Source organism: Canis aureus, chromosome 35, assembly GCF_053574225.1.
Source record: "Canis aureus isolate CA01 chromosome 35, VMU_Caureus_v.1.0, whole genome shotgun sequence".
NCBI lineage: Eukaryota > Metazoa > Chordata > Mammalia > Carnivora > Canidae > Canis > Canis aureus.
This window is the reverse complement of record NC_135645.1, coordinates 6440028-6453200: the sequence shown is the minus strand read 5'-3', so window position 1 is coordinate 6453200 and position 13173 is coordinate 6440028. Positions and strand designations below refer to the sequence as shown.

Genomic DNA, 13173 nt, shown 5'->3' with positions numbered 1-13173 from the left:
TATACATACACTCATACACATGTACACGCTGCCACAATTTTTGATTCTGAAAATAATTTTATTATTTTACAGTTGTTCAGGAAAGTTCCTGGATTGCTCTGACCAAGATTTGGTCACCACATAACAAAGAATCACAGCAGATCAATCAGTCCACCGGTTTTCTCTCTTCTTTGGGTGGGAAGAGCAGGCAGGGACACACTATGTGCATAATGAGAAAATAACCAGCAGCTAAGGGTGGGGCAAGGGGAGGCAGGGAACAGGCACAAACGGAATTCAACCCTGGCTGCCATTCTCAGGCTTAGATTCAGATATTTTGTCTTCTCTGTATCACTCTCCACTTTCCTCAGCCCTGTTACCATAGAGGGCAGATGACTCTGGGCTGAGAAACTGGAGTAACTGTCACCAATAGCAGAACAGCTTAGAACATCCACAAGCTAGGAGTGGTCATCAGACCAGTCAGGCACCTCACCTTGGACTAGACCCTAGTGAGCGCTTTAGGGCCCACATTCAAGGCATACCCAGCCAACACAGGAATGACATGAATCTGATTCCCACTGTCCAGAGCCAGCTCTTCCTTTCAGTGAAGGGAGAGGCATGGGCCATTTACTATCTTAGCATACTTGTGATCAGGGCATACACAATAGGCTCCTGTCCTCATAGTCCACGACCACAAATCTAACTCCAGTTATGTCTGAACAGCCAGGGAAGGAGATGCTGTCCTACCCTGTGATCTGACAGCCAAAGCCCCTGGAGAGTTCTTTAGCTCCCATCCTATTTTGCAAGAGACCTAATCAGCTATTCTGTGAGATACTGTCCCCCAGAATTTTGTTTATGGCAGGCCCACCTTCCTTCTGAAGCAGGAGAAAATAGAAGGTAAATGAGGCAAAGAAAGTATCAGTTGAAATGATACTGGACTACAGATTATTAGGTTTATTTGAACCATCTTCTAAGCTGAGAGGCATTCCTCAGCATTTTTCACAGGACCACAAAAAATCAGGGCCCTGCAAAATCTGAACAAATCCTGGGCTCAATGACCAACTGTGCGGCTTCCCCAGATTATGCAGAAGTGTTCAGGCCCTGAGCAGTAAAAGAAAGCAGACTCGCTGGTCCCTGCAGCTCTGCCCTGGGCTCACATCCACCTCTGTTTGTGCAGGCACTTTCTGTGGAGAGTTGGAGAGAGGACCTGTAAGTGGGAAGACTATTCCACTAGAATTGATGATTTTGATGTTAGTTGTAAGGGAATTCCAGGTTCTGAGGGGGTAGTCAAAAAGGTGAGAATTCAGTTTATAGATGGCCTGTGAAACATAGAATGAGCAGGACGTGAACCATCAGGAAGTAGATGGCTGCTAGCAGTGGCACTCGGGTCCGGGAATGACAGAGTGAACGCAGGACTCGCTTCCATCCAGCACCACTCCGGGTCTGAAAGAAAAATCTGAAAGTCAGAGAGTTTTACACGACGGGGTATGTCCCTTTCCCTTTGCCTAACACTGCAGGAAAGAGGTATCCCGAGAGCAAGTCCCCTCAGGGTCACTTGGCCAACTCTACTAGGTTCCTCCAACCTTCCACACCCTTCTACTCTGAGATCCTCAGTGCCTGGACTTCTATCTTTCTCTTCCTTGACCCTTTGCCCTCAATGCAGCCAGGCCCATGATACAGTATAGTACCCTCTCTTTGCACTTCCCCTCCTTCTTACCCTTCGACAAGTGCTGCTTGTAAGATCTATCAACAGTGCCTGCTCCTGAGTGCCGCAGGAGCCAATGATGGGAGACCGGGCGGAGTCCCATTCACTGTGCTCCAACCTGGGGTGAGAAAAAAAAGAGGCATGGCTTGGTTCATGGCACGAGCAGCTGATCAGGTGAAGTCTTCCCAGTCATCTTGCCACGTGCTGTGGCATAAGAGACTTGCGGCAAAGGCTGCTCACAGAGGTCCTACCCCCATTCGGGCAGTGTGCAGGTGGAGAAGTTTCTTTCAGCAGCAGCAAAAGGGGACGATAACTACTAGGAATTAATGCCTATTATGTAGCAGATGCTGGATTGGGTGCTGTACATACATTTCATCCTCAGGTTTGAGGTTGGTGTTAATATCTTCAAAGGAAGGCTTAAAGAAGTAAAATGTCTTACCCATGGTGGCACGGCCAGTAAGAGGTAGAGCCAGAATTAAAAACTCAGGTTTGTCTCTAAATCCCATGTTCTTTTTATCCAATACACCAGAGAAACTCAATAAATTCTTTTTTCATTTACTAAAGGCTAACAGGCAAAAGCATCCAAAAAAGGTATTTGTGGGGTTCTTAGAATTAAACTGAACTGGCTGCCTCTACTGCTTCCTTCTTCATTTTTTGCTGATTTGTTTAATATTGAAACTTCTCCATTTAATGAAGAAGTTGCCTTTATCCACTCAATGGTTTCTCACGAAAACATGAACTGCATTAAAGGGGCTGCAGGTAACACAGCATGTCTGAACAAACATTTGCCTATAGGGATGTACTTTTTAATCATGTTGGAAAGGATGGAACTCTTCACTCCTCCAAATGAAGGGACGTCTGTTAGCCTAACACTCCTGGCCTCTTTTTGCAGGTCACAGAGTTTTCTCCCAGAGAGAAAGAACACTTTAAGTTGATTTGTGAGTCTGAGAGGAGAAGCTGAGTGAGCACAGCCTAGCTCCATCCTGCCAGTTTTCCTCTGAGAGCCAAGCTGACTGCACAGTACACCTTCTGTGTCTGTTCCTCCAGAAGATAAGCTTTTCTGGGGCCACCTTGGCCTGGGGACAGCACAGTCTGGCACTACGAGGGTCAGTCTGACAACTTCTGTAGGTTAGGCCGAGGAAAAATGAAACGTCTGTAAATACTGGAAAACCAAACAGCATTGGCTACTTTTAAATAACAAGTCCAAATAAATAAATAAATAAATAAATAAATAAATAATCCACTGAGTTCCACATACACCACAGAGTACAGGTGAATGAAGCTCTAACATGAGAATGGCAGTATGGGGCCTAGGCAGGCAGCATGTGATCAGCTACCTAAATTTGCTTTCTGCACCAGACCCAAAGAGGACACCGTGGAGGGGCTAAGCTTGGATTAATATGGCTTGTCTTGACCCCAAACTCCCTGTAGCACCCAACTCAAGATGGGAACTAGATCCTGATGACTCCCAAGTCTGGCCGCTGAAATGTGCACAGTGTAATCAGAAAGACTCAGAAGTGAACAGAGGCTATCTCCCACAGTCCTTTACCGCCGGATATGCTCCTCGGCCACGGAGAGGGCAGTCTCAGCAGCCACTCTTTGGTCCCGTTCTTCTTCTAGCAGCTTCCTCAGTTCGTTCATCTCCTGTTTAGTGTTGCACAGCTGCTGCTGGGCTTCTGAAAAGCTTCAAAATAAAAGGACAATAAACAGCATCAGCAGATGCAGAACAAGTTGCTGATACAAGCGATCTGAAGTCTTCACAAGGTGATAAAGCAGGAAAATGTCTAGAAGTTTGTACAAACACAAAAAAAAACAGAAAAAGGAAAGGATTTTAAAAAGAGAACATTTTAAAATCATAGTTGTCAAAATAAGCTGCAGAAAATGCCTTAAGAGATTTTAGGGACTGACTGTGTTAGCTTTCATTTGAGCATCACAGGATTAGTGGGGTATGCATGTGTGTGTACAGGTGGGCACACGTGTGCACTGCTGTGCTTGCTTTTGTTCTACAAACTTTTCAACTTTACCGATTTACTAAATTGTTACTATTTAATCCTCACATCAATCCTGTGAGGCCAATAAGAAGACATTAAATACATTCACTGGGCTCCGGGTCCATCTAGATGACTGCCCATTTGTGTACACACAGTGCAAGTGCTACAGTTGTGGGCTGTTCCTCTACCTTAGCTGTGGCTCCTTCAGTTCTTCAGGATCACTCTTCCTGTGAGCTCCATTCTTTTCCTGGGGAGCTCCTGGAGCAACATCTATATTCAGTGGCCCCTAGAAGAGTAAGTTTAGTAATTCAGTGATGAAAGAGCTTAAGAAACTGCATGGGCAAAATGAGAACTCATGGAACACCAAAGAGAATGAGACACCTTAGAGAGGAAATACCCACTTGCCACCCTCTTCCAAGTGCAGAGTCAGAAATGAGAATCTTCTGCTCTATGAGATGAATCTCTTACCTAAAACTCTTTATTAGATTTTCTCCTGATTCTCATTTTTGAATCTCTCCTCTTAAAAGTTGAAAGGCTTACCACTCAAAAGTGTAAAAGCTTATTTGCTTTCTTCTAGCAGAGGCTCATAGGTTTTCCAGCGGCTACTTGGATCTTTCCCTTGTTCAACTGTTCCTCCAAAACCTCTTCTTTCCCTGTCCTATTCATCTCAACACTAATTCTCACTCCCCACCTCTGCTTCAGCAGTGCACTCCTGCTCCACTGTGTCAACAGTCCCACCTATTTTGCTTCTCAGTGCCAAATCTTTCTACAGCTTTCTAATTTCTTGAAGCAAAATCCACAGTCTGAATGTCAGACTTCCAAAAGCCTTAGTCATCACTGTTTCCCGTTCACTTTTTTATTTCTCTCCCACTATTTCAGTGATGTTTTTCCTTCTAATTCCTTCCCGCCTTGATTTTTCTAGGCCTTATTCCAATTCAGGAAACATTCTTCTCTGACTTTCCTCCATCACACATAGTTAATCTTCAGCCTACGGCACCAGCCTCTTCCATGATGCTCTTTCTGTTTTACCATTTGCACTCTACTTCTGACACTTTTCCCAGCCTTCTTGCTCACCGCTTGAAGCTCCTGGACCTGCTTCTCCAAGACTGCGCAGTGATTAAAAAGGTCAGTGTAGTGCTGCTGGTTCTCACGAAGGCTCTGACTGGTATCGCAGAGCTGAATTGAAAGGGTATTTTTCTCTTCAAGTAGCTGAGAAAACTGAAACAGAGCAGAAGTTGAGCACCACCCCTTTGGACTGTTTCACAGCAAGCAGTGCTTAGGAAGACTCTCCTGAGTTTGAAAGTTCTAATTTTTTTTTTTAATGCAGGATCTTTATTTCAATAATGGTAACAACAGTATTGTGTGTGTTTCCTTCAAAGTGAGGAAACTCAGAATTTTTCAACTGAAAAGGAAAATAATTCTGGAGTAGTAGGAAACTTTATTTGTGGTTCCTAGTACACTAACTGGGAAACCACAAAGAATCCCACAAGCAATCTGAGAGCATAAACTATCCTAACTATGTAAGAGGAGAAAGCTTGAGTCCAAGATGAAATTACTAAGAAACGGCTATGATCCTTAGAACTCAATATGAGATAGAGCTGTCACCTAGAAATTCATACAACCATACTACTGGGGAGACTCTTCAGTGCTATAGAGAGTTACAAGTCACCAAGAAATTTCTGTAGAAAAAGAAATTGTAATGTGTGGTAGGGGAAAGAAACAGAAGAAATCCTAAATTGCCTGTATACATGTAAAAAACTACACTCGGTGCAGTGCAAACTCACAGGTGGAAAAATGTTAGTTGCTCAAAGCAGGATCTTCTTCTACTACCTGAGCAACAGTTAGCTATTCAGTCTTTCCTTAAACATGTCCAGCATCAGAGGTGCTCACCTCTTGACAAAGCACTCCAAGCATTTTTCACCATGTCAAAAACAGAAGATTATTTTTTATATTGAGTGAAAAATTTACCCACCATAACTCCTAGCCAGTGATTTTAATTCAGTTCCCTGGAACTAGAAATCTAATTCCTTACTTGCAGGCTGTCAAGTTTCAAGTTCTAGTTATGATTAACATCCAGAAACATCAACAATCATAAAGATATCTCTCCAAAGTACCTACTGTAGGATTGTATGCATGAGGTAAAGGGAAACTGCTGTAACTGGATGCATGTTCAATCTTTTCCCAAGTATTCTTTTTGTAAGTATTCTGGGTTAATATTTGTGTAAAAAAAGTTGATGAAAGTTGCTGGAGGGGAGATGGGTGAAGGGATGGGGTAACTGGGTGATGGGCATTAAGGAGGGCACTTGATGTAGTGCACATGGGTGTCATGTGCAACTGATAAATCGCTAAATTCTACCTCTGAAACTAAAATATATTGTAGGTTCACTAACTTGAATTCTTTTTTAAAAGATTTTATTTACTTATTTGAGAGAGAGATATAGAGATAGCGACCAAGATAGTACAAGCAGGGAGGAGAGACAGAAACAGGCTCCCTGCTGAGTAGGGAGCTAATGCAGGGCTCAATCCCGGGACCAGATCCTGGGACCATGACCTAAGCCAGAGGCAGATACTCAACCAACTGAGCTGAGGCACCCTACTAACTTGAATTTAAATTAAAAAAAAAAAAAGTTGACTCAATGTTCAGAGAAGATAAATCTTTCTAGAGATACTCTGACAGACTGGGAAGGACATTTGATGCATACAGAAAACTAAAATAAGAATCTACATGGCATAACAAAAATATTTTCATAGATAGAATGAAAATCACAATGAATAACCTTACCTCTGAAGAATAATTTTCAGTTTACAAAGCATTTTTTAAAGTATCATCTTATTTGAGAGAGGTAGATGTTTGATTTCTGTCCCCATTCACAAATGACAAACAAAAAAAGAAATGAGCAGTGACTTGCCCAATATCATGTGGCTCATAGATGACAGACCAGGACTCAACTATGGTTCTTGGTTCCAAGTCTAGAGCTCTGCCTACTACTGATGGCATCCCATCTGAGGGTTCAGTAAGGGAAGTGAAGCAGGTTATGGGTTTTAGGGGGAGCAGGAGCAGTTGGTAAAGAAAAGAATATAAATGTTTGAGAAGCAATACTAATTTGAAGACAGGGGTAGACATGACAATTACTGGGTATAATGACAACTCTGAGAGATGAAAGTTAATTTTCCTGGCCGCAATGAACAGTCCAAAGGCTACCAAAAAAACCTCCCAAAACAAAAACCAAAAAATTCCTCAGTATTGAAAATACAATACTTTTTTTCCTATACAAATTTAAAGGAGAAAGGATAGATATGTAAAAATCATTGGAAGCAAAAACCCCCTTAACTGGAGAGGTCTAATTGTTTATAAGCTGCCCTCCTATAAACCACCTTTTATACTGTTCACATTATTCTATTTAGGATTAGATAAAGATCCCTATAGTTTAGGTGTTAGCAAACTATGATCCAGGGTTTAGTCTTTTTTCTTTTCTTTTCTTTTCTTTTTTTTTTTTTTTTTGTAAATTGGTTTTATTAGAATATGACTGCTCTGTTTGTTTACATACCATCTGTGGCTGCTTTTGAGACAGAACGGCAGAGCTGAATAGCTGTAACAGGAGGCATAGCCTACAGACCTAAAATATTCACCATCGGGCCTTTAAGGAAGAGTTTGTCTGTTTTAGCTCATAAACTGTTGTACTTCAGAATAGAAGGGAATAATCTAGACTACATTATCCTAATAGTCATTCCTCTCCTGTTTTTAAGTTTTAGGTTACAAGTTTTTAAGTTTGCATTACATACAAACATCCAACCACGCTGGAAGAAATATAAATAAAGTCTGAGTATCCATGGAAAGAAACAGGGCAGTGGCTTGATGAGTATTCTATGCCTAGACCATTTACTATAATCCCATTTGGACCCAAGAAGCAAGTCTGTTAGTTAGCTAGCACCCATTTAGAGTGAGGCTCTAAGCTCATCAGATGCTATGCTCCGTGAGGGGCCACTGTGTATCCTAACATATGGCCAGCCTCATAGAAGGTAAATAATAGTTATTTGTTTGGTGAATGAGTGAATGAATGAATGAATGAATGGAGTGAGTGAATGAATGACATTATGCATAAAGATGCCTCTTTGCAGTTTATTTCTAAAGGAAGAACTCTTTCTCACCCAGAAGGACAGTGACCCAAAGTAGTGTCTCTTGTATTTTAAGCAATATATGCAGTATATATCTCAATAAAGCTGTTAAAGAAAACATAACATTGATTATGATCCAGAACTTAGTATATAAGTATATGTAATTAAAACTAAAGTTTCTCTAAACAAGATAGACTCTTTATATTATATAATACCTACTTGTTTGTAATCTCTTTTATTTTGTTCTGTAAAAAACACTATTTGCACTACTTTTAATAGCTCCAAACTGGAAAAATCCTAACGTCCTTTAAGAGCATAAGAGAGAAACTATGGTATGTGCTTACAATCCAATGCTATATAGCCTGAGAATGGAAAAATCACACCATCTAAAACAACATGGATGAATCTCACAAAATAAATGAAGTCACATAAGAGAATATATGATTCCATGTATCTGTAGTTCTAAGGTGACTAGAAAAGGAGACAAGAGACTTTCTGAAGTTCTGGTATATTCTGATTCTTGATCTGGGTACTCGTTATTGGGTGTCTTCACTTTGTGAAAATATGCTGTGCTATATTTATGATTTGTATGCTTTTTATATATTTTATTTCAATAAAATATTTACATTAAAAGTTTTTTAGTTGCTACCCACTAAAAGGACCTCATCATCTACTAAGGGTCCTAAATTTCATTTTAAAATACTGTCCTAGGGGATCCCTGGGTGGCTCAGCGGTTTAGCGCCTGCCTTTGGCCCAGAGCGCGATCCTGGAGTCCTGGGATTGAGTCCCACATCAGGCTCCCGGCATGGAGCCTGCTTCTCCCTCCTCCTTTGTCTCTGCCTCTCTCTCTCTCTCTCTCTCTCTCATAAATAAATAAATCTTTAAAATAAATAAAATAAAATAAATAAAATAAAATAAAATAAAATACTGTCCTAGAAAGACAAACGCCCAGAGTAATTTACAGTGGTTTTCAGGAGAGCAAATGTAAAATGAAATGGGATCTAGTCTATGGCAAGAAGGAGAAGTGGATAGGAGCTGCTCTGGAGTCCCCTTGAAAACTCCCAGACAATTACCCCAATAAAGGGCCTATAGTTATACCCATTAATTTGAATCAACAAACTATTTTTTAAATGCAAATTTTCTGCCAAAGTTAATAGCATTATCAGCCTCTGATACTTCAATTCAATTAGTTGAATTTGACATTTAATAAATACCTCCTACATAAGCTAGGTACTGTGCTTTTCCACATAGGTTATCATATTTATCTCAGAATGACCTCCTTCTAACACCTTAGGCAAATTCCTTAATACCTTAGCTTCCCTATCTGTTGTACAGCCTACCTATCTTTACCATTTTTTAAAAAAAGATTTTGTTATTTATTCACAAGAGACAGAGAGAGAGAGAGAGAGAGAGAGGCAGAGACATAGGGAGAGGGAGAAGCAGGCTCTTCACAGGAAGAAGCCTAATGAGTGACTCGATCCCAGGATCACGACCTAAGCCAAAGGCAAATGCTCAACCACTGAGCCACCCACATGTCCATCTTTACCATTTCTGGATCATAGATCCCTTGATGAATTGACAGGTTCTCATGATGAGAGATTCAGACATGCACACACCTATACAAACACTAATTTGTATATAATTTTTGGACATTCACAACTCTTCAAAGACAATCTTTGTATTCTGGAGTCTAAATGACCTCTTAAATCCCTTCTAGTTCTAACAGAAACTACCTAGCTGGATTCCTCTGAAGAAGGCAGAACTAGGGAGGTGACACTCAAGAATACTCTGAATAGTCAGAGAGCAACAGGAGTATAATGATTCATAAGTGGGTGGGGAGGAGAGGCAGATGAAGGAGGAAGAGAAGCCAGAGAACAGATGAAGAGAGAGAACAGAGATGTGAGAAGGTATCCAAGAATAATTTTCTTTAATCTTGCCTTGGTGAGATTGGCTCTAGAGACCAGATGGCAAAATGGCTCTTCCCTACAGAAATATATCCCATCTTTCCTGGTATGCTTCCTTAGAGTATTTGGACTGGCATGGCTGGGGTTTGGGATAAAGCTGGCTTCTTTAGTTCCAGAATATTAGACACCAATGAGAAAGGCTACAAATGGAGTGGAATGAAGAGCAGACTTCTCATCTCTATTTCTAATATCACAACTGAAAAGCTTCCTTATTCCTTCCTGAAACATTTTCCTGTTGCACACTGGGGGGAATCAGAGAGGAAGGTGTTGAAGCATTTGTGGGGAGTTACTTCAATATTACTAACAAGGGGTACAGATAGGGAGACAATGCTGGGGAACAAGGCTTCCTAAAAGAGTTGGATTTTTTTATTCTTACTAAATAGATTTCTCCAAATCACTTCCAAGGACACTCCAAGGATAAGGAAAAGGAAATGGCCCTGTGTCCAGTACTTTGGGGTGAGCAATCCAGACCCCAAGAAAAGTAAATCTGTATCCAAAGATATGTGATAGCTAGAACCTAGACTTAATCAGCTTCTACTTATTTCCTTGCTTCTCTGGTCATGGAAATAAGAAACTGAATTCAAGTCTACCAGGAAACACTTACCTTGCTGTTTAGTTGCTGAATTCTTAATTCCTTTTGGTGAATTTCCTTTAGGCTGTCATTGAGCTGAGTCCTAAGAAGTTCTGTCTCATAAACTAGATTTTGTGATCCATCTAGGGATGCCGATGTCTCTGGGGATGCCTGCCAGGGTACAAACACTAATGAAATATCCTCCTGATGCTGTTCATGCTTAATTCCTTCCCTCCATGAACTCTGTCTACCTCACAGGAGGTCACAAGACAACTTGCCTAAGAGTGGTAGATGGGCACTTGGCTTGCAGGAAGCTAATGCTTCCTAGGTGGTGGTTACCTCTGAGTAGCAATCAGCATGGGGATTACTCACCTGTCTTTGGTACTGTACTTTGAGGGCCTCAGTCCGAGAGGAAGGAGATCTCAATTCCCTCATAAGATTCTGCAGATGACTGAGCTGCTGATCTTTATCTGAGATAGCCATAAGGTACTGCTCCTTGATTCTCCTCTCCTGGGCTTCCCAGGAGCTCTTTTCCATCCTAGAAAACACATGAAATAATCACAGGCAAAAAAATACTTGTGAGACATGGATGAATAATTACAAATTCAAAACAGTATTATGGGCTGTAGAGACATAGTAAAGAAAATGTATCACAGAGCAAAATTTATATTATAAATTGAACTGCACAGCAAGATGATGAAGCTGAACTAATAAAAAGAATTTCAACTGGCAGGACTGAGGATGATTGCAGGGGAAAGCATTCCAGGTTCTGTGAACTTATTGAACAGTAGGCACAAAAACGAATACACACACACACACACACACACACACACACAAGGAATTCTGGAATTGTAGCAGATAGCATGTAAAGCAGATAGGGTAGGAAACGAAGATGGAGAAGTGAGTTTCGATCATGTGAGGCACTGAGTAGCATGCTAAATAAACCACATTCTGTAAGCAATGGGAAGCCACTCTAATTCTTCAGAAAGGTAGTGCCAGTTGCAGTCTAACATCATGGTTACAAAAATGCAATGCTACCCAGAGCAACTGTAGAGTTTTGAAAGAGCTGGGTTCAAATGCTGGCTCTATCATAAACTAGGCATCAGACCTGAATAAATTTTCTTAATCTCTTTAAGCCTCGTTGGTAAAATGGGAATAAACTATTGATTCCTTAGGATTATTCTAAGGATTAAATGAGACACTGTATGTCAGGCACCAAACACAAAGCCTGGCACATCACAATCACCCAACAAATATGAGCTGCTTTCTATTTATTCCTCAAATTTGGCCAAGACTGGAGGCTGCTGTCTGACCAGCTCATTTATTGTAGTGCTAGCAAAAACTGTGTCTCTGCCACATTCTTTAGTTCTACTTCTCTCTATACTGTCTAAAAGAACTCAGTAGGATTGTCATCAAATTTCTGCAGCATCTCTTTACTACCTGTGTCTCTATTTTTTCCAATAATACTAGGTTTTATTTGAATTGCATCTGACTCTTTTGTCTTTCACTCTAGAAATAAAGTAAAACGGTCCCTTCTTCTCTAAATGGCTTATAACTGTTATGAAATAATCTTGCTTTGCTAAGAAGTGAATTGGATTACAGTTAAATTTTTTTCAAAAAGGGAGAGCCCAAACTTAGAAATTAAAATAAAATTTTATTACAAGGCCACTACATGTAAAAGGCACAGGATTTTCAATACTTCCTTTGAGATGTGTCTGTGAAAAATGAAAGAGAAAATTTTAAGAGTAGAAGACCAAAGAAAGATCATAATCTTCCATAAAAAGCTTCAAGCTGCCATTTTTCTGGAAGTTTGTCATAGTGTGGAAAGAGATGCTCAATAGAGAATAGGACCTAAGGAACAAAGCTGATCACTTCACAGAACTTGGCTGTAATAGGGATATAGCATACTTACCCCTTATGTAAGAGAGCACAGGAATCAGGACAGAATAAGCAAATCAGTAGACATGAGGGGAAGAGAAAGGTTATGGCATAAATCCAGGCTCTCCTAATAAGCCAATCCCAAAGCTAACAGAAGCTGAACAGGATGTTCCAGTTTTTTCATGTTTGAAAAGCTAATTTCCCCCATGCAGATCAAGAGCAGAAGACAGAGGTCCTGAAGTTATGCAGCTAAAGAACCTGGTCCTAAAGTCAGGGAATCAAACTTGTGTCCTCACTTTCTTCTTCCTTCTAAATGTGAAAATATCTTCCTTTCCTTTCACTAATGTACTCACATTCACTTGAGATATAATTTTACTTTTTTTCAAAATTGCTCAAATGTGGAGGTAATGAGAGAAAACCTAAGAGAAAAGTAAATGGGCAGCAAAGGAGGGGGAAAAAAAATCATTAGACCAGAAATCACTTTGTTCTTTTCTCTAAGAGTTAACTCTATACAGAAAGTATCCTTTCAGAATGCCTTTTGAGAAAATTTAAAGAGGAAGAGGTGCCCACAGAAAATGCAGCTCTTCTTAGGTTTACACTGGTAACTGGAGACTTAATATATTTATAGTTCCAGACGACCTGGAGATAATATGGGAGACATCAGGTGATGCTCCCATGTGGTTCTAATCATCTCTGGAGGTCCCTAAATTCAATGCATCTGGAGGGAGATAAACTGAAACTGTGATCTCTTGATGATGAACTGATTCTAAAAGATTCTAACAGAATAAAATTGGGGTAGCTATTCCCTGGCAGGGGAAAAATTAAGCTGAAAGAGAACAATTCATCTTTTCTCTTGAAGTTCAATTCCAGAAAGAATAAACAGAAGAAATTTGCATTTCCAGAGAGCAAAAATTCAGTTTTTTATCTTCCCTTCAATCATCATTTGATTAAAAATATGTATGTACTTGTATT

General features: G+C 40.4%; 1 protein-coding gene across 7 annotated transcripts in view; it reads right to left on the bottom strand.

Annotated features, from left to right (window-relative positions):
- Positions 1 to 37: 37 nt before the first annotated feature.
- GOLGB1 (golgin B1) overlaps positions 38 to 13173 on the bottom strand; it is a 90634-nt gene continuing 77498 nt past the window's right edge. For 6 of the 7 annotated variants that reach the window (XM_077884317.1, XM_077884320.1, XM_077884321.1 and 3 more), the window contains 7 exons: positions 10696 to 10861; positions 10357 to 10494; positions 4747 to 4890; positions 3861 to 3958; positions 3231 to 3365; positions 1694 to 1799; positions 38 to 1419 (listed from right to left, as the gene is read on the bottom strand). In XM_077884317.1, the coding sequence (XP_077740443.1) occupies positions 1285 to 1419; positions 1694 to 1799; positions 3231 to 3365; positions 3861 to 3958; positions 4747 to 4890; positions 10357 to 10494; positions 10696 to 10861 (922 nt within the window). In that variant the 3' untranslated portion in view covers positions 38 to 1284. The remainder of the gene's footprint in view (positions 1420 to 1693; positions 1800 to 3230; positions 3366 to 3860; positions 3959 to 4746; positions 4891 to 10356; positions 10495 to 10695; positions 10862 to 13173) is intronic. The other variant, XM_077884324.1, reaches the window with a different exon arrangement.